Raw genomic sequence first — 27425 nt, 5'->3', positions numbered from 1 at the left:
ACAACAGTGGAGAATAGTCTAGCTAAGTGCATATGTTTCCTAAAGAGCTGGGTCTTTAGCTGTCTTTTGAAAGTAGACTCTTTGGCTTAAACATAATAATGCTATTCAAAACTATGATCCAGTATATCACCATGGACATTTTCATTAAGAGAGCATGATAACTGCAGACAGGACTGAGTGTACCCAAGGGACGTCCTCTTTTAGTGCCGATTGTTTCCTCCCCTTTAAAGTAGTCTGGTTAAAAGTGGTTAATGGTTAAAGGTGGACCAAGCAACAGCTTAAGCCTGGTAAATACGTACAGTAGAGAAAAAAATCAAAGGCAGACACTATGATGAATAATTTATCAAAACATTTTATTTTATCGAACAACAATACAATATGTCACAGAAAAATCACAGGGATTTAAGACAGGTCTGGCTCAGGTTTCTTCTATGTGAGTTCTTTTTGAAACAATGAGTGCAGCATAAATCAAACAAGTCAGGAGGAAAAAAGAGCATTATTACATCCTTCAAACAATACTAATAATAATAATAATAATAATGAGGACAGGACACAGAGAAAAGTCGAAACCCAGACGTCGTTAAAGTCACATCCCTAAAAGTCTCTGTAAAAGTGTCAAGAATTACAACTACTGCTAATGCTCATCATAAAACCACTAATGCCTCACAAGATTATGAATTTCATACAATGGAAAAACTTTTTAAAAGATCTCGTATTCATCTGTTAGATACAGTACAAAGACATCATCCCATTTCTGTTACCAGTCACTGTGTTGAAATGGTTAAGCACCTACCAGTTGATTTGAGTTGTATCACTGACTTGTGTTCATACATCATTATATGCTGTTTAATGAGGGAGCACCGAGGCAAGGGGGGGTCTAGCACCATGAAAATTAAACCTCCCCCCTGATTGCACTTCCCCTGTCCACACATTATGACCTTACTACATCTTTAAAATACCTTGTAGGCCCTTATCAAGTGAAGTACCCTTTGATATGCAATAAATATATAAGAAAACAACCATGTACAGTATAAATAATGTCACAATTTACAATTTTCCATTTTCTCTGTAATCCAAAAAACAGAAACTGACAACAAAAAGAGGTATAAAAGTGGGAACAAAAATCCCCATTGCAGTAATTTAAACTAGAGTGAAACAGGATATTTTCAGGGTATTTTTATATTATAGCAACAACAAAAACGAGTGACTGAGCTGGACAAGTTTTGACCATATACAAATTAGATTTCTGACTGAGAACAAAACTACAGAAGTCTTCTAGTAAACCTGAAAACAGATACATTATGTACAGTGAATGGTGTGCACAGACGGAGGGGGACAGGGTCCAGAAAAACAGGCCTAAAACATGCATGACACCAAATAATGCAAGTAATAATCAGATATTTTGTAGGAATCAAATTTTCAAATTACTTGAAAGTAGAGCGAGACTGATATCATCCAGTTTATTGCAGGCTTCTGTGGTTATGTCTCAAGACCCGTTCATTAAAATGAATTGGAACCTCTCCAACAGGTGTTTTCAACCTCTCAGACATTTATGTTTAAAGATATTCCAACCATCAGTGATAAAACGTTATGTCGAGGTACGCTGCTAGAACAGGTAGCTAGATCCAACAGCCGACTAATTTGCTCAAGCTAAATTTAATACTAGAAAATTTGGTAAAACTTCATTTAATACTGACAGATTAGTGAATTCAGAAGGTTCCACATCAGAGGCAGTCATCTTCTTTGTTTACAAAAATGCCCCGACGACTCTTAAGAACACTAAAAAGTAAAACAAACAGCTGTGATTGGCCTGACCTGAATTATGCCTGATTGTAATCTGTCGGAACAGGATGGGGTCAGGACGCATATGCCAGAGCAAATAAACATGCACATGCACATTAAATGGTCAGAGAAAGGAGGCAGTGTCACCATCGCTTGGTTTGTCCACCAGAGAGCCCTAACAACTAGCAAACAACAATGTCACTATTGGTCCCAAAAAATCAAGCACCAGTCAAGCTTTACTTTGAGGGTGAACACATTTTGTAGCAATTTCATCATAACCACATATAAAGCCAATTTAGGCAGGACTAAACAAGCCCTTTGATTTTGAGGGTTTAGAGACAGTGGAAATGGTGTGGGCCATGTTGAAGTTAATATTCTCCCAAACTGTTTAACTGTAAACACAGTATGTCAAAGCTCCAGGCAGTGCACAGAGCTGATCCTGTTCAGGACGGATGTTTGAACAAAAATGAAAACAGTGAGGTGCCAGTCAGTCTGGACATCTGTTTGGCCTTGCTGGCTTTTGCATTAGAAGATCATGATTGTGTGTCTCTTTGGACGTATTACTTTTTATCAGACTAACCAGCACTTCACCGACACGACCACCCCACCCACAAGTCTGTGCACACCACTGTGTATATCGTAAATTCATTCACAATGTACAATTATTTATTTTCTCTGTCATCTAGAAACAAGAACATAGCAACAAAAGAGGTATAAAACTGGGATTGATTTCCCATTCCAAAAATAAAAACAACACCATGTCTGTTTTCTGGGCGTATCAAAGAAACCACACTGACGACTATTAAGCTGGACTGGTGAAAAAACAAACAAAGTCTTCCATCTACAAAGTTGATTTCCAACTAAGAATGAAACCATATTAGTCCTTCAGTAAACCCGTATTTTAGAGAAAACTGAGCAAAGTTTTGATTTGTTTTTTAACACGTACATAAAACCTTATTTTCGTGTTTTATCCCCTAATTACCTCTCTTCTAAATACAGTTTGCAAGGCCAATGTGGTGTACCTCTAGGCTGGTAAAACTTTTTAAGTATCCAACAAGAATAAATTAGATTGGAATAGCACCTCAAAGAGTATACAGACAGGAATTACAAATGCCAGAGATTACCTGAACACCAAACAAAAACAGAAACTAAATATAATGCCAAATGTGACAATCAGCTACTTCTCCTGTGAAGCCATTCCCCTGCTGGTACAACAGAATCACAGCAAATTCATGGACATATAGAATAACTAGATTGGTGTAAAAAACTTCTACTCAATTTGCATAAAAGTACCTGAATTAACACACAGAACCGGCTACTCGACGCTTTAGAATCACAGCAGTGTCCGTTGAACATATAACCTGATTTTCAGTGCTAGCAGTGCTCACTCTTTTTTTTTTTTCACGTCTGAAATGCTTCTCATGAAAAAGTACCAGTCTAGTCATTCTATTTCAAAATACACGTCCAATCAGCAGCTGGTATGGGGAAGACAGTGAGCTAGAGTTGGATTGGCTGAGTATCCATACCATATTGTGTGATGTAAACAATACTGAGTAAACGTGATTGGCTGATTTAGAGAGTAGTTTTCAGGAATAGATTGCCTTGAAGACAACATTTGTGCTGCCATTAGGGTTTTGGTTTTATGGCCGAAAGATGCCAGGGAGGAGTTGTCATTTTGAACAGGGCGTTGGAGCCTGGAGGAGAGAGGAAGAGCAGAGACAGAGCTTAGCTTGACTCTTCACACTGCAAGGAAAGGAAAGCTTCCAAAAGAGATTAAAAAAAAGATCAAAAGCAACAGAGCTTTTCAATGTTATAAGTATTGTTTTTAGTTCTTGGTGAAATGCATCTTTACCCAAATATATCTTCCCAAGATATTAAAGCAAAAACAAATTTGTGTTTGACATTCCCTGTGGAAAAAAACAATACACGTTTTTGATTTGTACATTTTGTCCCTTGAAACTAAGTGAACAGCCCTTAAACTGTTGATTTTACATATGCATTCAACAGGTTTTACAGCAGCCATGTGATACCCAGGCATACTTATGTCTGTGTTTTTTACTACACAACATCTGAAGTAAAAAAAATAAACATGAAAATCCCTTTGAAATATGTCCTGGTTTCTGTAAGTATTCCACCACAGCCTATATTCAGTTTGGATTACTGCTTCGCTCAAGTTATGTTTTGATGGTCTGACAGCTGTGAGCAGAGGCTGCTTAAAAAATCTCCCTCTGAAGTGCACTGAAGATTTCAAAGTCTGATGCCAAAAAGAAAATCAAATGAAGGCAAGTATGTATATCTTGTAAGGATCTCTACAATTGAAACTGTCAAATCTAAGATCCTGTAAAATGATAATGTCACATTTTTTAAAGTTTGTTTATGTAGGTTTTTGTCTGTTGTAATGACTGAAAACAGTTAAAGTAGAGCAACGTACATATTTCATGCATTATGCATTATGCTTTTCCCATTATGGTGAAGTGTTGTGGAGCTCATGGCAGATTGGTTAGAGTGTCAACTGCACCACAGTTATATCTCCTTGGGGATAAAACTGTTGTGAAGTAAAAGGTCATGTAGAGCATGAACAGCTGGCTTGGTAACATGTGCTTCGTTGACTCTGGGATGTTGGAAAGAGCTCCAAACCCCATCACTGAAAATGACATTGCTAAGGAACTATGGTACAGTTTTAGCTAATATAGAGTTATCAAAAGAAGCAGTTTGACCTTGTCAGGGTGTTGTTGGACTGTTAAAGCGCATATTATATACAACTGTGATTGTCATGTATAGATGATGCTTCTTGCCTGTTTTTTGTTGTCTTTTTGGTATATTTATCTACTTATTTGTTTTTCAAAAAGATGATATATTTTTGTTAGCATTGTCAGTTGTGTGTATAACAGCCTGATCCTTCGCACTGCATAAGGAAAAACATATTAACAAGTGTCCTGTTAGTACCTGAACTAGCCTTAAAACCCTCTTCAGAGCCAGAAACTCTCTAGCATCTGTGTCAGTAAACAGGATTATAAAGTGTGACTGACCAGTGTGAAGCTGTCGTACGTCCTCATCAGCTCCTCTATCTGATACTGTTCTAGCACCACCACTCCTGTCAGCAACGGGCTCTTTGCCCGGGCACAGTCCTCACAGTGCACCACGTAGCTCTTCTTACTGCTGTTCTCACTGGTCACAAACAGCAGGTTGAACACCTCCAACTGCACACACACACACACACACACACACACACACACACACACACACACACACACACACACACACACACACACACACACACACACACACACACACACACACACACACAGAGTTAGGGTTATATAGCACTGGCAAATACACAAAGCCCGGATTATTGTACACACAGATGCATGAATAACTCACGTCGCAGTCATTGCAGTAGTACGCCGGCTCATCCTTCACTCGGCTCTGGTAACAGATCTTCTTCCCCGCGGCCACCAGCTGGTCTCTGAGAATCTGGATGTGCTTCAGGGACTGAATCAGGCAGTATCTGAAGGAGACAGACGAGCAGATTGTGACAGGCGTAAAACAAAGACACCCTCACATACACACAGACAACCACATGGACATACTTAATCATCTTGTAGGTATCCTGGTCGCTGATCTTGATGGTGCGAGCCACATTCCAGGAGACGTGGATCATGGGAACAATTGACTTCACCTTCTTCACCTCGTTCCACTCAAAGCGCTCGAGGGCAAGCTGATACTGGTACGCTGGGAGAGAAAATACAAACAGAGGTGAGGCTGAAAAGAAGGCCACATTTTAAACTGCATATTTAACTTGTATCATGAGACAAAGACCACCTGATGGTCAAATTTCAAACAGATCTTTTTCTCTTACTCTTCTGTCCTCATGTTAACTTACAGTTGAGCGGTCCCACATTCCAGGCAATGTTGTTGCACCAGCCCACCGCCTGCACCCAGTGAACTGTCCCTGCATTAATCCACACCAAATCACCCGGCCTCTGAATGAAGCGGTACACAGGGATGTTGGAGCCGTAGAGGTCCTCCAGGACTGGCCACCAGGAGCCTGTGAGGTAGTCCACTCCGTGCCTGAAAGAATGTGCAAAAGTGCAACACAGCATGCACAAGCTGATAGAGCTAAATCTTGAATTACATTAGAAGTCTCCACTCACTTCTCACAGAAGGTGTTGATGGACCCCCAGTATTGCTCGTGCACAGCAAACCACTCACAGTCACCGGGCCCGATGTTGATATTGACTGAGCAGAAGTTGTTGTTCTCCTGATGACCTGATGAGAAACAGAAACAGCCCACTTCAATTTAAATTTAAAGTCACTTTTATATGTTTAGAAAATGTAAAAACAGCAGGAGTTTACCCAAAGTGCTTTAGAGTTGATACAGTCAGTAAAAACTAAAGGTAAACGATAAAGGAATAATACATGAAAAAGCAGAACTAAAGGCAAAAGTAACTTTGAGTTGATATAGCAAGAAATAATAATAAAACTAAAGAATTTGGCATGTCAGTCTGAAAAGCGAGATAATATATTTGGTTCTTTGAATTTGGTTTAACAACAAAACTTGAGCAGGTACTAAAAAAGTCTGGTTGTTTAACAGAAAGGATCACTAATGCTTCCTTGTGTTGTTGGACACACACTGACCTGGCGTACGGCTGCCTGGCACCTTCATGTACAGCTGGACGGTGTTCATGCCCAGGATGGTGTGACCGACGTGACTGAGCATGTTGTTGCTGGATTCCACTCGCATAAAAGCTGGCAGCTTCAGCAACTCCTGCAGCTGGGGCTTCCATCTTACAGTTAACATATGACAGGTAATGTAAAATGACAAGGACACACAGTGATCTCAGTTAAAGTGGGAGGTACTTAACAACACAGGCTCACCTTTTAGGGTCAGATAGATCAATATTGGTCCCAAATTTAATGATTTTTCCTCCAGATTTCAGCTCTGGGCTGCAGAGAAGAACAAAGTATGTGATGAGGTTTTCTTTTACATTAAACTGTGCCTTCTTTGAATGAGTAAAGCACATCTTGGGGGTTACCTGGGTGTGCTGGTGACTTGACCAGAATTGGCTGTGATGGTAGTGGAGGCAGGACTGGCTTTACTGTTGGCAAGGGTGATGGTTGATAAGTCTGAAGGTTGGGTTTCCTCTCCGTCCTCTTCATTCTCACTCTCCTTCTCCTCCTGTAACACATCTACATGAGCTTAGCTGACAGGTTGGCCAACAGCTAAAAAGAAGCATTACACAATTTAATTTTGAGTCAAGTCCTGGACAAAAAAGGTATGAAAAAGATCATTTCTATTGACCACATATGGATTTCATTGGTCCATTGGGAGTTGTTATGTCAATTGTGATTATGTTAAAAATGCTTAGTAATGGACCATCATGAGTCTCATATAATTAGGGGAAAAAGTTGATAAAACAATAGAGATAAAATTTTACTTAGAGAAGTCCCTCTACTGCAATAAGCACTGGGATGACCCACATTAAATACAAATATCTGTCAATATGTACAAAAAAAGTATGAAATATTTCATGATCCTGTACGTCAATTTCCACATCTGTGTGCAAGTGTAAAGGGAAAATGTCTACCTGCAGGCTCTCCTGGAAGCTGGAAGCCTGGTACTGGGCGTATTTGGCGATAGTTGTGTGGGAGCGGCTACTTTCACAGGGCCACGTCTGCAATGAACCATTAGAGTTCCAGTTCTCATCAGCTGGCTGCTGAACTTGAGTCCTCACTTCCACTGCGTGCTCTGCATTGGCCTCCACCAGAGATTTAGTGGAGAACAGACCAAGGTCTAACATAGTGTAGAAAGAGAAAATCAGCAAAAGTATGCAAACCCATTCAAAGTAACCATGGCACAGGCTTTAGGTTATGGATAAAAATACTGTGCATTCAAATACTTATCATAAAAACACAAATTATGAGGTGACTTTCAGAATGCAGGACTGCTCCATAGGCAGAAGGATGCTAATGGCCAGTATGCAAGAACTTTTATAATAACATTAACTGAAAATGTTCATTGTCTAAAACATCATGAGCAGAAGTCTAAAACATTAATATCTGTATAATAAATACCCCCTCCTCTTCTCCTTTTACTGTCCCTGCTCCTTGCATGATAATTTTCACAAAACAAAATGGCCTTAATTAATGACAATGTGTTGCTAATCACCAAAAACTCATTTAGGCAAAATGTAATTTGACACATTCTGTTGGACTAAGTAGAGTAAATGAACTGAGGAAAATTAGCTGAGATGAGTGTGGTGTATAAACTTACTAAGGCGGAGGGAGCCAGCAAGGCCTCTGATGACAGTAACAGCATTTTTGGGATCAGTGCAGAACTGAAGCAGAACCGGAGAGAAAGCATCCCTCTTACTCTCCAACTGAAACAGGAAGTGATTATGAACATCTGAATGAAAGAATATGGTAAGAAACCAGCAGTTGTCTCTAAAATTGGGAGCTATGTGATTTTGTGTAATTCAAAGGTGGATTAATAGAACGAGACTAAAGAGAAAACAGCCATGCTAGCTGCTCTCTGAAGCTGCATTTACAACAATGGTGTGAGCTGCTAACATCACCATTCTAACATAGCAAAGACAATGCTGATATCACATTCTCTCGAAAAACTATCACATTTTTTATTAAGCATGACCGCAAAGTGTAACTGTATTTTCTCACAACTGTCCTTCAAGCTAAATGCTAATGACAGGATGCAAACATGGTCACAATGGTGTTAAATTCTGAAAGTGATGTTGATTAGCTTCACGTTTAATGCCGACTAACATTTGTGAACAACTAACAGTGAAGCTGTTATAAATGTGGTAATTTAATGTAGTTCAAACAACAATGCTAATGTAATCAAGGACTGCTGACTACATTCAACATCAGTTTTGACATGTTAGCATGCTAACATTTTTCTATTAACAGAGCACAGCTGAGGCTAGTGGGAATGTCATTAGTTTTGTATTATTAATAGTACTGAGGGTTGCAAAATTCAGGGAATTTTCAAAGTTGGAAACTTTCCATGGGAATTTATGGGAATAAACAGGAATTGAGGTTGGCTCTTAATAGGGAACTTAAATATAGTTGGGGAAAATATAATTTAGCATAATCCTGACTAAAACAACCTATGCAACCTATACAATCTATGCTATTTGTCAATCACATGCACATAGCACACTGGACTGCTTACTGCAGGGCTATTGAGACCACGCCCCCTACATGCACTGTGCATTCCTCCATCACATGCACAGATGATTTCTAGAATCCCATAGAAGCTAGGCTTGAGAAGCTTGAGGGGAGATGCTTTTTCATTTAACATTTTGAATGGGACTTTTTTGGGATTGGATTTTTGTTCATTTTTCAATGGGTTGGGTCGGAGGGATGAGTAATATTTAACTCAACATGATAAAGTTCTACTGAAAAAATAAATCTGTTTTAATTGTATTATTTTGGATGGATGTCTGCTTGTAACATAACAAATATTTATGCTTGGATATGATACCTTTCCATTAAATTACCCTCAATTCCCAGTTAATTCCAATAAATTTCCATCATTTCCATGGAAAGTTTCCAATTTAGAATATTTCCAAAATTCCCCAGCTTAACTTCCAATGGAAATTTACCGGAAATTTTCCACCCCTTTGCAACCCTAATATTACTATTTGTATATTATTCATGAACCAAAGTATTACATTCATAGAAATAGGATGCATGAAATTAAATTTTAAGGGACTATAAGAGGTGATGAGAACCTGAATGTCGGTACCAAAATTTATACCAATGCATAAATTTAAAGAGATATTTCAGTTTTAAGTGGAGGACCAAGCATTTCCCCAGAATGTACCACGAGTGTAGCTACAAATAGATTTGATACTTTACTTTTTGGGCTGAGTGAGTGATTTAATGTCAACACACATATACTCACATAGATGCTGGGTGTAGGAGGGTTCAGCTTCTCTCTTGGAATAGGGATCACGGTGGCCATGTTGGGTTTGACAGAGAAGGTGGAAAGCAGGTAGGACTCCTTGAACTTCCCATTTACCCTTGTCCCCCTAGACAAAGATAGCAATAAATAATAACTGTAATCAAAATGTACAACTGAGGGAACACATTACACCCTTTCATTTTCAGCAAATGAATGCTTAGACAACATTTGCGAGAGCACTCACTTGCAAGCTCTTATCACTTCAGCTGCTGTGTTTTCAACACAGATCTTGGTCAGTGGGATTTTTTTCGCCTCCAGCTCTGATATGTTGAATGTCTGTCTTCCATTACTCTCAAGCTTAGTCAGAAGGATCTTTAGCTCTTTACAAAAGCCCATGGACAATGCTTTCAGTTTTAGAGGGTCAACTGGAGCCAAGGAGCAGGGAGGTTTTGTTGATGGTGTGGACACACAGGACATGGATGTATTGATTGTAATAGCTGATGCTGAGCTTGGCTTTTTATTTGTGTTTCCAGCTACTGCTGATGTCTTGTTTTCTAACCCATCTACTTCTTCTTTAACCTCTGTAACTATCTTTTCTCCAGCGTTCCCCTTGCTTACTTTTTTCTCCTTGCTATGCTTGGTATGATTTTCCTGAGGAGTCTTCCCCTTCATACTGTCCTTAGGAGTTCTGGATGAATTCTTGGAGATTACTAGAACGGAGGATGAAACATCCCTTTCCTTGACTCTACTTTTCTCATTTTGTTTGTTTTTAGGACAAATGACACTGCTTTCTTCTGTCTTGATCTTGATCTTAATCTCTCCTTCTCTCTCTTCATCCTTGCATTTGTGTTTTCTTTTTCTCTCTATACCTTTGGGATCTGTCTCTTTGCGGCTTACTTTGTCGTCCTTGGTGGTGACGGTGATGAGACTGGTGAAGGAGGCTGTATGTGTTGTGGTCAATCTCAACTTTGCACTCAGTGACCTATCCAAAGGAGATGACTCTATTTTGTCAGTGATGATCTCCGTCTTCTTATCTTCTTGTTTCTCTTTTATGTTGTTCTCAGATTGTTCCTGCTTCTTCTGAAGCTGGTATTCTATGACTGGCTCCTTTGGATCTGTCGAATAGTTTGATTTTATGAGTGTATCTGAGGTAGGGTGACTTGGTGATTGATTACCGGGTTCTGATGATACTAAGGGATCAAGTTTTGGGAAGAAATCCTGATGCTCATGAATCTCTGGCGCCAATTCAAGCGTGGAGGAGGACTTTACTCCTCTTGCAGTGTTGACAAGAGGCCCACCAAATGGGCCACCTCGACAAGTGACCTTCTGACCGCCAAGAAAATTGGCCAGACTCTTGAAGACGTCATCCAAGCCTGTTTTGTGGTTGCGAAGCTCACTAAGAAGAGACACTGAAGTTTCCCCACTACAGTCCACCTCTTCCTCCTTCTCTTTCTCTTTCTCAGCTGTTTGCTCAGTTGTACAAGGTAGATCACAAATTCCTGGAGTGCCACTATGTGGCTTATTGATCTGTGCATCTCCACAAGACTCCATGCTCATATCCTCAGAGCTCTCACTATCCACAGGAGGAGGGGAAAAGCATTGAGTTGGGCTTGGCTGGAGAACAGGTCTGCTTATCACTCCCTTTTCTAACTCCTCCTCATCGTCTCCCAGATCTGATACCGGAGATCCCTGCCAGCTGAGGACAGGAGGAGTATTCGCAAGGTTGTCTCCCAATTCCTGCAAGTTTCCCATCACAGCAACAGGCTGCAGGTCTGGAGCGTTGAGAACTCCCTGCCCATCGTCTTTGCGATGAATAGGCCGCTCTAAGCTAACAGAACAGGCTGTAGTGAGCGGTTCTAAAGCTTTGAATAAAAGGGAGGGGAAGGTATCATCTGCTTTTGCTTTTGATCTGACTTCTGTTTTGGACAGAATGATGGTTGGCCTTTTGCTGGTCTTACTGTTGCTGGTGTCCCTGCAAAGAGAATGCTGTAGTTTTAGGGGACTTCTGATCTTTCCTGGAGTTTTGTGATTTTCCGATGCCAAGGATGTGTAGGGAGAGGTTTTTGAGGATGGCCTGCGTGTCTTCTCCTCTCGTTCACTCTTCTCCCTGTGCTTGTGTTTGGTTGGTGACTGGTCTTGCTTTCCTGGTGACAGAGTCGTAGTCTCTATTTTACTCACTTTGGCCTCGCCTGATGAGTTGAAAGTGGAGAGTGAGGTACACATTTCCTTTTCTGCTACTTTAGTTTTCAACCCCAGCTTTCTTTCCTTCTTTGCTGCTCTATCCTTTTTCTTTTTCCTCTCTGCCAACCGTCTTTCCTCTTTTTTCTTACGCTTTTTTGTTTCTTCCCCTTTTCTGTTCATCTTTTGAACCTCTGCCTTTCTTTCCTTTTTCACTGGCTTGTCATTTTGAAGTCGTTCTTCCATCTCTGCCTCAGGCTTGTTTGCTCTTGATCTACTGTGGGTGGTCTGTCGTGAACAGGGAGACCGGGACGTCTTGCGGTTTTTGACCTCTGAGAACCTGGATTTTTGAGATGTAGGAGGTGTTGAAGATGCAAGGCTTGGTCTTGATGTGTGATTGGGGCTTCCCTGGAGTTTCTGCTGTCCTCTGAGGCCAGGACTGCACTGACGAATAATTGATGGACCCTTTCTGCCACTGGCTGCCATGTATGTGGATAGACTAGAAGGAGAATGTGGACTGCTGGCAGTTTGTGGACTGCAGTGGTGTGATGAGTAGAGAGGCGAGTCTGAACCGGAGGACTCAGAGAGGGCTGGATCCCTTGAACTACCCCTTTGATGAATACGCTGGGGTTCCTGCAGAGTCAAAAATATTCATGTTTAAACTTTTGTTTAGGAATCAGACAATCGCTTTCATTGAACCCCTGAATCAGTAGTTTCAAACTGACATTATCACAATTAAAAACAGCTGTTTTGGCCTACTGGGTTAGACAACACTTATTGACTGGGACCAGCAAAAAGTATGATCAAAAACATAGTCTAAAAGTGAAGTCCTTACTGTGCTTTGTTTGTGGTGATGGGTCCGTGAGTCCTTCTCCTCGTTGGTGCGTAGAGGAAGGTTGTGCTGTGGGGCTCTGGAGTGGCTTGTATGCCGTTGATACTGATGATGATGGTTTTGGTGGCTGTAAGGCACACGGGTGTGGTCTGCTGGTGAAGAGGAGATTTTCTGGTTGACCTTCCCTCTGCTGTTCCCATGATGTGGTGGTCTGCTGCCACAACTCTGGTTTGGAGCTGCGGGGTTACTGTTACTAGAGCCATGTCCTCCAGGGCGCAGTTTAGAGGTTTCCTACAAATTTTCAAAGCAAGTAAAAGAAGTCAGTAATCAACGAGCAGTTTGCTCAGTTTCGAATCATCACTTAGTTATTCTGCAGCCTTACCTGTTGCTGTGTGGTTGAGGTCCTGTGGTCAGAGTGGTGGAGAGGACCGGTCCTGTCATGAAGAGGCTTCCAGTCATCTTGGTTGCAGCGGTGGTGGCGAGGTGGTGATGGAGCATGGGAGACTAAAGGTAAATGCTTTGATCCCAGATGTGATGACTAAACAGGGAAGCATACATTTCCTGTCAGTCAAGGCCAAGCAGCGTAGTTATGTAGTAGTTATGTAGTTATGTTTCAGTTAACTAAAATACAAATACACCAAAGCACATTTTTGATCTCTGTACCTAACTGTGTGTGTGTGTGTGTGTGGCTAATACTAAGGCATAATTAGGAGTGTGGCTGATTTCACTGACAGGTGGGTGCATTGTAACTGTTTGCAAGCCAGCACAGCTATGGCATTAACTGGGGTTAGGGCACCTTGTGCTAGCCTCTTCAGAAAACAACAAGTGACCTTACTGAGACTACGGCCATGTAAAGGGATTTTATCAGTGTTTCATTCAGAAATCTTTGATAGGCTGACCTGATCAGGGCCAGAATCTCTTCTCCTCTTGGCTTGACACTCTTCCCTTGGGGACAAAGGGTGCTGTGGAGGTGGACTGTGCTGGTGCAGTTGGTCTCGCCGCTGATGAGGAACTGGCCGTTTCCAGGGTCCTGGTCTGTTGTTTATCATTCTGTCTGGAAAGCTCCTGCGACAGTCTGATGGGGCCCATCTCTCTGGCTGGGACTGGAGTTCCCGGTTGTTGCGATGCAGGCGAGGACCTCCATGCTTTTCAAAAATTAAAAAAATTAGGATCCAAATCAAAGACGAGAATGATGACATACTTTCACTTCCAGTAACGACAATTTCAAAGGAATATTCTTCCAGGTCTGTAAGTCTCACCACAGAGATGCTGGCATCGTTGTCCCAGTTTGTGTAGCGCTCTCTGGGTCCTGTTAGATAACCGTTGTTGGTGCCAGGTCGATTGTGGAATGAGCGTGTGGAGTTGTGATGCCAGTTCTGGGCCTCAAACGGCCGCTCTTTGCTATCCCAAAGACGCGGAGGCTGTCTGTATCCCTTAGAGATACCCTTGTCCTGAACATGGTTGGCTGTTCTCTCTCCCCTGAACAAAAGACCAAGTGGACTGAACAACAAGTATCAAGATATAGACACTAATTCACAACAATAATGCTGGTAGAATATTAATATGCATCAGGGCATGAAACGTTATATTATACTGCAGCCCAAGTGTCAAGAACAGGAGCAGTTTTTCTCCAGCTCTTTGAATCATCACACTTAATTCATTAAAGTGGTGTAGGAAACAAGTGCTTTGCAGCTCATGACTTTAATAAAACTGTGTTACACGCTGCAAAGCTACAAAGCACACATTAGTGATGCACTGATATTCATGTTGATACTTAAACTGTTGGACTCACCTATTATAGAGGCGGTTTGATGGTGGGTGTGATTGATCGCGCCCATCTTGGCATCTGCAGGAAAAATAGATACAAATTGTCAATCTAAGTGGCATGGTGTTTGATTGAAGAAAAGCCTTTCTGTTTGTAATTTCCGTAAAATAGCTCTAAAGGAATATAATTCTTTTAAAATATATTTCTTGAGACATAAAAAATTAAATGAGGTCAAATAAAATTCAGATAAAATCTGAGAAGGCTCAGTGATAAAAGTTTGTTTTAAGAAGGGATGTAAAAGAGCTCACTGAACTGACTCAGCAGACCTGATCTCCTCAGCCAGATGGTTCCAGAGTGTCGGACCCCTCACTGCGAACGCTCTGTCCCCTTTTGTTTTCATTTTAGTATTTGGAATGCACAGTAAACCTCTGCCCGAGGATCTCAATGTACGCATCGGCTCATAGGGTATTAAAAGGTGTGCTATATAGCTCGGAGCAAGACCATGCATAGCTTTAAAAGTAATCAGTAAAATCTTAAAATCAATTCTAAAACATACAAGGAGCCAGTGCAAGGAAGATAAAACAGGAGAAATGTGGTGGAATTTTTTGGTTCTGGTTAAAACCCTGGCAGCTGAGTTCTGCACAGTTTGAAGACGATCGAGGGATTTGTTGTGCAGGTTATGGAGGTGTATAGTCTCTGATTGTCTTAACAACAGTTCCTGGTTAATGGCGTATGTGGCAATTCTCAAAATCCCACTAAACTTTTTACAAACTCCATTAAAAAATCTGCAATAAAACATGGCGTTGCTTATTTCTCAGCTTGATTGGATTACATTTTTGAAACAACCCGTCTTTATGTCTTCCAAAGTCCCAACCCCTCTACAAGTCACAATTGGTATTTTTGTCAAAAACCACAATTACACAGTTAGAGACAGTCACTTTCATCACAGCCGCCCTCAAGTACTGCAGATGTATGGTTACACTGAGGCTTCTCTCAGCTGCAGCTGAAAAAAGTCTTCGTTTCATTCAGCAGAGCCCTGCTTGTTCAAACTGCAGACAGGCTCATGCTCACAGCTGCAGCTGAAGTAAGAGCTTTTCATGAATATGCTCCTCACAGTTTCAGTTAATCAGTTAGTCCCTCAAAGTGGTGCTTATCTTGGATCAACCCAGACAACAAAGGCTAGAGCCCCACCTGCTGGAGTGACCCCCAGTGAAAAGTTCAAGGCTCAAGTTGTTTCACTATCCACTCCCACTGAGTTTAAATTCCTCTCAGTGCATGTTGGACCTTTTTTTTCCCCATCCCCGGGCTGCCAAAGGCATTTTAGTTGTTTGTGCTGTCTTAACAGTTGCTGCCAACAATCTCCCATTTGAAAGCAACTGAGGCTGCTGTAGTGTAATTACAAATCTTTGTAGGTGAAGCATTATACAGTATGTAAGGTCCCACTGAATGTGAACACTGTAGCAACACTTAGTGAATGAGTGTGAATTGTGTGCTGTGCTGACCTTTGAGTGTGGCTCCAGGGGCGGCTGTTTACAGGAGCCCATTGTCCTCTGTTAGGTCCCCCAGCTGAGTAGGAGTCCCATGTGTTACGGCCAGAGTACAGCTCTGCTGGGTGATACATGCAGCCTGAAAACAAATAGAATTATTAGTGTCATGTTTGTGATTTTGAATTAACAAATAGAAAAAATGATAGCCAATTAAAAAAGTATGTTCACATAAGATGAAAAATAAAGTGTTTCACAGGAGATCTTACCAAGAAGTGCACAAAAAGTTACTTTTCTGTAAATCATGCAAGCGGAGTATGTGTGGCCCTTTAAGAAAACTCCTCTACTCACTAACTAATTTGAAAAGAAAACCTCCAGGATGGGCCCTCCAATAAAGTAGGTCCAAACCCAACTACAGCAGCAGGTGAGTACTAACAATGTATTCGAGGTGTAGCAGCCCTAACATGTAATCTTCAGGTTTTGATGTTATTTTGGCAGTGCAAAACAATATTTATGTGCATCTCTGCATCTTCAACATTACTATCTTTGACACTTGCAGAGACTGTTAGCTTTTGCTATAACACACCATAATGACTATAATCTATTCTTCCAAATAAGCACTTAATTGAACAGGCAGTGCCTTTGCAGCTGTCCTCTAATGGTAAGCACTACTATTATACTACAAAGTGCTACAGTGGTGAATGTAGTGCATGTTTACAGAGCGAGAAACAAGTGTTTGTTGGTTACCAGTCTTGGTCTGAGTTTGGGAAGCCCTCCACTTCACACCTGAGAAACAACCTGCAAACGAGACACAGGAAATGCAATGTGTTCATGATTAAAGACAGAGGGACATGTATTTCTGTACCATGGGAGTAACACACTCTTAATCCCCATGTGGCTGTGATTCACACCCAGACCTAACTGTCATGTTGTGTATCAGTAGTAGATTTTATTCCCTTGGTCTTTGAATCCTGCTGTATTGTATCTGTTCTGCCTTCATATCTTCAGTCAGCCAGAGCTGGATTTTGCATTCAGCTTCTCTCTAATCGCTGCTACCCAGCAGCCACCATAGCCAGTGGCCATCCAATGATTGAAGGAAAAAAAACACACACATGGCACTAAGATGAAGGACCATGGCAACCTCACTTTAACAACAAAGAAGAGCAGAGGGAAAAACTGGGCGGGCTGCTGGAGTGTGTTCTTTACTCCTCTGACAGAACTGGTGATTTTTCGTCCAATCAACATCACCGGTCTTCCATTCAGTCTTACTGCTCATTATCAGCAGATCTGCAGCATGGTACAGTGAGCTCTGGAGCTGCCAACAGAGTTCTGCACAATTATAAGCTGTTCACCCACTGTCTCACCAGAATTTCTAACCTGTCACCTCTGCATATTTGAACTTCCTAGTTTTAGTTTTATTTGAATAAAATAATTCCATCATTTTTTTCTTCATCAAATAATTTTCAGTTTATTTGGCTGCTGGCAGACACCCAGTATGCTGTGTATGAGACCTAACCTTGTAAAGATTAACTTTGCAAAAAAATAGTGCACTGACAGGTCACTTCTTTTTATGCACTCATTTCCCAATGCTATTTATAAACAGTATGAGGAGCTGCTCTGCAACATATTACCACATCCCTTGTGGTACAAGTTTATATCATGCACGTTTGTTTGTGGTCAGACTTTTGCAGCTGTGCTATAGTTACCTCTCAGTGAGTGCTGAATGAGCTAAGTGAGCCACCTCTTCAAGAGGCCATTTTACTACCAGTTGCTAGAGCAACTGAAGCCAGACAGCTCTTACTGCTTTGGCTTCAGGCTTTTTGGAGTCAACTGCATTCAGATTTATTTTTAGAGCAGGGAGAGGACACAAAAGACTGTTATGAACATACAATGTTACACTGATAACACGCTGCATGCCTTTTTCCTAACATGCAGCAGCAGCAGCACTGCTGGCCAACAGTCAGAGCTGTACTATAGATGCAACATGTCCACTCAGATCCACTCTAATCCTCATTTCACCTCCTGTTCCAACAAAATCTGCTTTTTTAGAGCAGTTCTTTCAGCTTCTACAATTTTATCTTTACTGATAACTTTTAAGCCTTTTTTTTGTTGTTGTTTTGTGACATTCGGTTAAGAGTTATCTCTCTATGAGCTGCATCCCAGAGAGGCACTCCTTTAAATCTTGTAATGAGATAAATTCCAATGTCTTAAACTGTGGAAACAACTTTGTTTTAATGTTTGATCGTCGTTTCAACACTCTCATAAACAGTGTTGCAGTTTTCTTGTTTCTTTGACCAGAAAATATCTCTCTCTGTGCTTTAAAACCCTGAGCTTGCTGGTGTTTGGACAACATTACTCAGATGCAGACCATCTGCTGCAGACCCTCCCTGCTGCACACTGGAGCACACTGTTGTTACAGTGTTATAGGGGGAGCTGTCAGTCAACAGCAGCTTAAATTTGACTCAACACAACAATGGCTCTGTGCCTGCGATATTAAACCCATGTGTGCTGGGTTAATTCACCACATCTGGAAATTCGCTCCAAGGCCAAATGATGTCATGTGCAAAAAGGGTTAAGATGTAGTCGAGAGTTAACTCTGTGCTATAGTAGACTATAGGAGTTCATTGTTTTAAATGCCAACTGTATAAAATAAGGGCATGACTCTGTTTCTGACATACAGAGAATAACAAATGAAGCTTCATTGTTGATATATCAACACCAGTTGCAGAAACACCTCCTGATTTCAGGAAATGTATTGTGCTGATGGCAAACACCATCAGTGACCTGGCAGAGAGTAGGGCAGTGCTACTCTATCAACCATTGTTCCTCTGATGCTTTGACAAACAGCACATCTGGAGGGGCTGCCAGCTGAGCTACAGCTCACCTTAGCTTAGTCCTTATCTAATCTGTGTGTAGGTGCTGCACTTGTCAGAAAGTTTACTTTCATCAGTGTGAAACTCAACGTGTCATGAGGATGTGGTGGACACATATAAGAGATGTGTTCAGCCTGCGACCCCCAAAATATAGGTGCCAAAGACTTGCGAACCCCACTGTCCCTCAAAGTGTCTTAATGTGGCTTCATTTAGCTGGTCTGCAGAAAATTACCCTACCTATATGAACACGTGGCTATGTTTCCTGTGCCATTATGAATTAACCTACTGCTACTAATGCTTTTGATAATTAACTGTTCACTAACCCTAAACTTAGGAGTCATCTGGCAAAAAGAAAGACAGAAAACTCATTAGGTTTTCTATTTTAAGGTTTTATTCCAAGTTTAGCTACTATTTTTGCTGATATTCTTTACTATAAATGGATAAGATTTACTATTTTTAGATAACTTTTAAAAAAAACATTCTGGAAGACATCTCACGACCCCCCATTTGTATCTCGCAACCCCCCAGGGGATCCCGATCCACACTTTGGGAACCTCTGTTTTAATAGACCCTCTCTTGAATTGTCATTTCTTCCTACTGTACATGGGAATAGGTTACAATCCAGCCTTACAACCTAACCTTTATTTTTTTCATCGTAATGGTACAGTTGTTGTTATATTGATACTAGCTGTAGAAATGCCTTCTTCTGATTTTTGGTCACTTAATATGCTAAAAGCTAACAACAATAACAACAACAACAGTAAGCTACCAGTGAGCGTACACTGAGCATCTTAGAAACTGTTGTTTCTAGATGCACTGACAAACAAATAGCCTGTGTCTAGGTGTTTCATTTTTTTAAGGTTAACCTTCATGCATCAGTGTTTCTTAAGCCTGACTTTCACCAGATATGTTTCATGTTACATGTTTCACAAAAGGTTTAAGCTAACTCATGACATAGAACCATAGCAATCCTATCACACTCTACTGCAGAACAATGAATCACAGTTTTCATCATTATCTCAGTGAGAATTTACAATGAATAGAAGTCATTACAGAACTCTGAATTCATATAAATAAGGAAAAAGCACATTTTACCTATGTTGGATTGAGGCCTTGGTAAAATGGTCATGCATTAACACCACTTTGATGCAGCCCAGTGAGACTAAAGCTAGCTATCAGTTTTAGTGGTGAAAAGAAAGGCTTATTATATTTAACTTAGATCCACGGGGAACATACTGCAAAGAATGGTATTGTGTAAAACATGAAGAGTAGCACACAGATGAATACACTCTTAAATATAGCTTTTATGCACTCTTTGATATTTGTTTATACTACTTCATATTTCTATCTCAATACTGAGTAATGTTATCACTCCATTGTTAATATTTTCATATAGTACAGGGGGAATAGGGTTCAATTTGTCATAATTTCTCCCTTCTCTGATTAAGATACTGAAATCACTACAGAGAGGGGGAAAATGGCACTAAAACATCTGTAGTAGTAATGTGATACCTGACACCTACTAGGAGGTTAAACCTGCTGTCTGCACCCCTCAGACTGCTTCTTCCCTCAAGCTTGTCACCAAGGAAACCCTGCTCATGTGCCACACATCCACTCAAGTCCCTGCTGAAAATCCATTTGGCAGTCTAACCTTTTCACAATTTCATCACACTAATCCTGTTTGCTGAGTGTAAATTAGCAACATTTATTTGAAACCTTATATTGTGTGAGTGTGTGTGGGTGTGTGTGTGCGTGCACCACTGTCTCCAACCTTACCTGTCAATGAGTTCTGGGGGAAAAGGGGGGGGGGGGGCACACTGGTTTAAATTTTCGATGATGCTGTCAGTCAGGAATAGCAAGCCAGCAGACCCACACGGCCTCAGATCCCTTTAAATAGACATGCTCATCCTCTGCTACTAGCTGGCAAACACACACAGACACACACACAGACAAACACACACACACACACACACACACACACACACAGAATGGAGAGAGTGAGGAAATACCAGAGTCAGTCGGTGCACAGATGTACCAGAAAGGAAGCTTGTATTATTTCAAATCAAGGGCAGGATCTCTCCTCCATCCCTCAGGTATTGCTGCCATTCTCTTCCTATTCTATTCTCGTCTCCCATTTCCTACAACACATGGTTTCACACATATTTGCACTGTTGCAAAACCTGACCCCCTCTAGACAAAGGAAGGGAATGAAATGAGATGGTAGAAGGAGGGGAGAGGAAGGATGGGCCAGTAACCTTTGACAGGCGAGCAGGCTTTTTATCTCCCATGTTTCCTCTTTAGCGCTCTAACGTCACCTTTGCTACCTTCACTACTTGTCTCAACAAGGTTCCTTGTTTTTCTATCTTGATACCCAATATCCCAGCCTCTTCCTTTCTCTTTCAGGCTATGTGAGCAGCTCTGTCTATGCCTCACCCTCCCTTTTCTCTGCACGCTGTGTCCCTGTATCCCTGGCAACCGATGATATCATTTAGTCCGGAGCTGGGAGCAAGGCCTCAAGCAAGGAGGGGAGTGTTTGCAAGTGTGTGTGATTTTGACACTGAGACAGGGAGGGAGGGGAGGGGATTTAATGTATACCTCAACACTGATGTCTCTGTTTCTTTTCCTCAAATCTCTGCAACAAAAATATTTAATTTGTATCAAGAGCATCCTGCACACACCCACCAATTTGTGCCCTCATTTTGTCAAATCAACAGTATGTCACATCCCTGCACACTCTCTAGCGCTGCTTTCTCGCTGCAGAGAACCCCTGCAGATGTGCATCTCTTGTGCAGATTGTGTGTGTGTGCATGAGTGTGCAAGTAATAAGGATCCTATACCATAAAAGGAAGGATGGGCTGCACCAGACCAGGCCTGTCTCTGGTGGTTCCTTGGCTAGCAAACACGGGAAGTAGAAGAGAACAGATGGAGGGGGAAGTGAGAAGCGACAATGTACAGACCCACCCTGAACGCATGCACATGTGTGATATTTATTGGATTCAGGCCTGAAATAGCGTCACGGTCTTGGAGAAAGAGCTTACAGTATGAGGCGAATATCAATCACATTTCTAAAAATAACATCCCTGCAGCCCCGCGTCCCTCTCTGCTCTATCCCCTTCTCCCTTTCTGTAACAGCAGCTTCTCCTGGTGTATGCTCCATAAAGCACAGCTCTCACTCTCTCTCTCTCTCTCTCTCTCTCTCTCTGAGGGGTGCTGGAATGTACCAAAGCAAGGTCAAGAGCAAGAAAAGAGGGGTGTCGTCAGCAAACAATGTAATAAAAATGTGCAGCTTTTTGAGCACAAAGACAATACAAGCAGGTTAACAGTGTATGGAGATGATACAGGAAGCATGTGTTTGTGTGTACATGTGTGTGTGCGCGCAAGAAAGCTGGTATTGGGAGAGGAATGGTTACCTGGAATTGCAAATCCAGGTGGTCACCTATGCTGGCAGTCACGTCAACTGGAAGCATGCACCGGCTGCACGCTTTACTGTAAGCTGGCAACAGTTTCTATAGTTACCTTTTGTTCATTCTGTTTGAGACAATGAGCGTTTGTGTCAAACATTTGAGCCACTTATTTCATAAAAACACAACAAAGCCACAAGTTGTGTGTAAGATGTGTTTAACAGGGAGTGCAACTTTCAGTGGCGGCAAAAAAACTGCATGTGACTTGCTTTGGAAATTCCACTAAATTCAGATTAAGCTTCACACTTTGTCACACTGGAGCTCTTTGCTACTGTACACCTCCCACAAACACACACACACACACACACACACACACACACAAACACACAAACACACACTGATATTCAACAGTTCAACGTTCCTCAGAGTACACATGTAACCACAGCACAAGTGTAACCACAGCAGCCCCCCTCCACTGCATCCATCATTCCACATTTCTGCTCGTGCACTACATGTCTGCATTGCATGTGTGCATGTTTGTGTGTGTGTGTGTGTGTGTGTGTGGGTTTCATGCATGAATGTGCAGCACAGTCTGCAGACACACTGCAGTATGTTCAACTAACACAGACCCATCGTTCAGAGCAATGACACACTAAAAACACATAGAAATCAACATATAGAGACACATGAATACAGCCTCACACTTGGTACACACGACACAATAAACGCAGAACATGTCGACCACAAGGAAAGCGAATAACACATTTTAAATGGCTTCTATAGGTTACCTGTTTTTTTGTCTTTGTTTCCTAAGGTCCACACACCCCCTCTCTTGCTCCCCTTTTCCTCTCTTTCACTCGCCACCTTGTCTCACCCGTTCCTCTCTCCTCTTGTCTCCTTTCTTCCCCTCTCCCCCTTCTTCCTGTTTCCACTCCACTCTCTGATGCTCGGGCTCTCACAGCAGACCGATCCATGCACAGACACCGGCAGGGCGGGCCCACACCACCTGCCAATCACGACGGGTGAGCCAATGAGAGGGGAGAAACTCTTATCCATCTCCCTTCTCTGGGAAAAACAGGAGGCAGGAGGAGGGGAGAAACAGCAGACAGAGGCATGGAGGGGGCTTTTTATTTCCTTTTTCCTCTGTGTGTGTTAGAGAGTGTGTGTATGTGTACACAATATGTGTGTGTGAGAGTAATTGAGAGTTGGAACATGGCCAGTACAGTAGAGGAGAAGATATTTTAAATCCCTCCACAGCTGTAGCAGGAAATGGACTACCTGAAAGAACAGCACATTTAGTGCATTTCTATGATTATCAGTGCAATGCACATTTCCAGAATGTAATGTTTGAGAATATTCAGAGGTAATAGTGTGGACACAGAATCATTTAATCCAGCACATATTGAATGAACCTAATGTCATGGCTGGAGCTGCAGGTAACTCAGCTGAATTTGCAGGGTGACAGAAGGTCTGCCTGTGTTGGCTGAGCTCAAATGTCAAGCGACAGGGGAACCATGGGAGGAGGGGCCACAGCTTTTAGTTAGTGAGGGAGGGTCTTTAAGTCTTTGTGGTTCACAATGCATAAACCCTCCGCTCACTCCTCCGCACATTTCAGCCGTCGGCGACCAATAAAAACCAGAGCAGAGCAGCTGAGTGCACAGTGAGAGGGAGAGACGGAGGGAGAGCCGGCGAAGAATCAGACGAGTGTGAGAGTGAAATGGTGGAAGCAGACAGCTGACAGATTTTTTTTTTAACCTCTGAAGTGCCTTAGCAACAGCCCCTGATCAGCCCAAGCTTTATTGGTCAATGCACAGCCCCATGTGGGTATTTGGACCAATCAGAGGGCTCTAAGCAAAACTAACTAAGGGTAGATTCGTGGGCCAGAATATGTGCTAAATTGAGCCCCCTGGTGGCCCCGTGGAGGTGTGGAAACTGTCTCCTGTAGTGAACAAGTGAAGGAAGCATCTGCTCTGTCTGGAAGTTTCTTTTTAACCCTCCTGTTATGTTCATTTCTCTGGAACAGCAATAATGGTCCTGGGTCAGTTTGACCTGGGGCATATTCAATTATCCAAAAGTGTCAAAAAATCCCAATACACATTTTTATAAATCCAATTTTTAACTCCATTACTAAGAAATTAGATCAAGATTTGGTCCATTGGTGTTCTTTAATTTTCACAGATCATGCTTCAATGAGGATAACTCACTCGTTTTTCATTAAAATAAATGTTAAAACGTTTTAATGTACATTGGAAAGCCCTAACTATAAATACAATAGTTTACATGATATAGATTTTTGTGTATTTCATTTTACATTTTGAATTTTTTATGAAGTGATGTTGATAAATTAACACAACACCTCATACTGCCCAGATTTTTATGCTGCATTTTGCTAGTTTGGAAGGCATATATTGCTTAAAATAGACTTTAAAAAGGGTCAATTTGACCCACAACATAACAGGAGGGTTAAAAAAAAGAAAAGCTACCATGTTTGGGTTGTAATGATACAATTAACAAATAGCAAAGATAAGCTGCAATCAGATTTAACTCTCACACAGCTGCACACAGTTTTAAAACAAAGCTAAAGATGACAACAAAGCCAAGTTAAGATAGGTAAAAATAAAAATATAGCTTAAAGCAGGGCTGTGCAATTAAATATTTGGTCGGGCCGGATTTTCAGACTAAGGACATGAGCTGGGCCGGACATTTTTAGCAGACAGGGAGCAAAGTAAACTATTTAAAAGAAAAACAAACAGATAAGATAACAAACACACTGGATGTTTATTGACGTATTGCCACATCCAAAAGGGCATAAACACAATAAAAGGGTGTACTTGTCAGTGTTAGTAATAGATGTTTTTCTCGCCAGACCCAAGTCACAATCACTCGGCAGTTGCTTTCGGGCCACTCAAGGGTTGCTCTCAGGCTGCATGTGGCCCGTGGGCCGCTAATTGAATACAACAAAATAATATAGACATCATACACATTTATTTGTTCTGAAAAATACACATCGTTTAGAGATTAAACACCATGAAACATTTACAATAATATGTAATTGTTTGTGTTAGAGTAATGGCTTTGACATAAAGCTGTATAACTCTACACTGTACCAACTCTTGATCACACAAACATTACACTTCTTAGGCATCCAATAATAGACATCATTGTTCCTGTTTAATTCTTGCAATTTGAAATGCATTTATTTTTTTATGTTACAAACCTTTTCAAATGGATGAATAGTTTTGTGATGCATTTGTGATGCATTTATGAGCCCGTGGAAAAGAACTGTCAACAAGCAAGCCTATACTGCCTCCAAGTGGACAATAAATGGTACTGGATAATGATTTACAGGTTTATGAATTTGCACATGCAAGTCCACAAACCTTATACCCAGTGCACATGCACATTTCTTATACAAAGAACAATGCAGTGGAATTGAAAAAAACAAAAAACAGTCCAGTTTTGATTTCAAGTGACGACCTTGTTGTGTTACATCAAAGTGTTGCACTTAATATGAATTATTTGAACATTTGCTACAAATTAGTCTCTCCCGTTACCAGAATAAACTAATTTCTTTGTCATTAAACCATTCATCTGTCTACTCATTTGCACTGGTCTGGTGGACAGTCCCAAGTCAGCCTTTTAACTCTTACCACATTAACAGCTGGTCTTAAAAATACACAACTACATTCTACTGTCAAAAATGGCTGCCTTGATGAATCATCACATTTATAGACTGTTTGCAGAAATGGGTAGTGTAGACAGTCCAGCCCAGTAGTTGCATTTCCAACCGAAGAACTGCTAACATTAAGCTAAGCAGATCAGCAGTCAAAGTCTCTCCAACTGAAGATGGAGCAGCTGAGCTGGCCTCTGCACTTGGTCTGAATTTATAATTTTAATTGGTAAAAATGCTGACAGCTGAAAAATGTCTGTTCACATAACTGCATCATCAGCCCGAGCTACATTAGTTATGATTGTCATAACTCAAGATTAGATCAGAGAGGCAAGCGGCCCCTCGATGAATAACAACACTCAGTCACTCAAATTGACTTATTAAGGCAGTGAGGGATTGTTGCTCCGGCTAATCTGACAAACAGTTCCCATTTGCATAAAACAGACTCGAGAAGAGGCCAGTATACAAGAGCAGCAGAAACTCCAGTCATTGCTGTGCAGCACATTTTAAATAGATTTAGATCAGTGGCTCCCAATCTTTTCTGTCAGATGTGCCCCACAGCCCACTCCAAAGAGTTTAACTAACCTGTCATTGACACCATCAGTCATGTTTCAAATGTGATCACATGGAGATTTAGACTAGAACTTATTTAACAGTACCTATACAAGTGGATAAATTAATTTCATTATGTGGTTACTACATATATAATTGCTTTAAGCTAATTATTTATAATATATTCATTACTTTTGGCTATCTTTTTTTTTTACTTTAGGGTTTTTATTCCACTGTTATTTATTCCCCTTCTGCTAATCTTTGAACTATTCCTTCAAATTCAGTAGTTTAAAAACCTGTTACAGCTGTTTCTCCATGACTTCCTACTCATCTGTTCACCCATTCTTCCACAACTTCCAGATGACTATTTCTTTTTTTTTTAAGTTATATTTTGGGGGATTTTACACCTTTATTCATAGAGGAGAGGACAGTGGATAGTGTAGGAAGGTGGGAGATAGTGGGGGAATTACATGCAGGAAGGAGGCCGCTGGCTGGATTTGTACCCGGGCCAACTGCTGCATGGGGGCACAACTTAACCATTAGGCCAAGTCTGCACCCCCAGATGACTATTTCAACTATTTAGGCTCCTCTGAGGAAATGTTAAGTTTTATAGCAAGTCTATTTTAGTGACCCCTTTGAACAAAACAATACCTCATCTCTTTGCTGATTTTCTGCTGTATGTGTAAAGGTCCTTTTTTTATGGTTAAAAAACCAACAAAAAACATCTGTTTCTTTTTTTACAGTAAACCTTAACATGAGAAAGGTAAACAAAGGTAATCACAAACGTGTTTGCAGATGCTTTAAACCGCTTCATCTGACACCTATCCCCCAGCAGCAATTTGAGGCTACAAAAATATCTTCATAGAAATTGTCAACCTTGTCGCTGATGGCTTTACTTGGGTCTGTAGGTTATTTAAGAGCATCACTATTAATGTCAGTCTTAGCTAAAACTCCTAAGAGCTTT

At 41.2% G+C, this 27425-nt stretch overlaps 1 protein-coding gene across 2 annotated transcripts; it reads right to left on the bottom strand.

Moving 5' to 3' along the window:
• Window positions 1–334: 334 nt before the first annotated feature.
• Window positions 335–23186, bottom strand: kdm6bb (lysine (K)-specific demethylase 6B, b). Of its 2 annotated transcripts, XM_034683480.1 has the most exons (23): window positions 23028–23186; window positions 22249–22331; window positions 20615–20758; window positions 16713–16763; window positions 15984–16107; window positions 14509–14562; window positions 13976–14195; window positions 13616–13861; window positions 13099–13254; window positions 12720–13007; window positions 9951–12517; window positions 9707–9833; window positions 8057–8162; window positions 7371–7576; window positions 6819–6961; window positions 6661–6729; window positions 6421–6569; window positions 5937–6051; window positions 5666–5853; window positions 5373–5514; window positions 5164–5290; window positions 4812–4982; window positions 335–3476 (listed from the first exon to the last, which is right to left on the bottom strand). In XM_034683480.1, the coding sequence occupies exons 5-23, from the start codon at window positions 16100–16102 to the stop codon at window positions 3453–3455; spliced, it is 5217 nt and encodes a 1738-aa protein (XP_034539371.1). In that variant the 5' UTR covers window positions 16103–16107; window positions 16713–16763; window positions 20615–20758; window positions 22249–22331; window positions 23028–23186; the 3' UTR covers window positions 335–3452. The 2 variants fall into 2 exon arrangements, with proteins under 2 accessions (XP_034539371.1, XP_034539370.1); XM_034683479.1 differs by lacking the exon at window positions 22249–22331.
• Window positions 23187–27425: the final 4239 nt, after the last annotated feature.

Source organism: Notolabrus celidotus, chromosome 5 (assembly GCF_009762535.1).
Source record: "Notolabrus celidotus isolate fNotCel1 chromosome 5, fNotCel1.pri, whole genome shotgun sequence".
In the NCBI taxonomy this organism is placed as follows: Eukaryota; Metazoa; Chordata; class Actinopteri; order Labriformes; family Labridae; genus Notolabrus; species Notolabrus celidotus.
The sequence above is the reverse complement of the archived record's forward strand: the minus strand, read 5'-3'. Positions and strand labels throughout refer to the sequence as shown.

Bases quoted from the DNA above. Each gene is read 5' to 3' on its own strand.
- kdm6bb (XM_034683480.1), bottom strand. From the start codon at position 16,102: ATGTATCACCCAGCAGAGCTGTACTCTGGCCGTAACACATGGGACTCC. The intron at 12,518-12,719 runs GTAAGGACTTCA...TTGACTCTGCAG, and splicing joins ATCACCACAAACAAAGCACA to GAACCCCAGCGTATTCATCA. The intron at 8,163-9,706 runs GTGAGTATATGT...TTCCTGTTTCAG, and splicing joins CTCCTACACCCAGCATCTAT to TTGGAGAGTAAGAGGGATGC.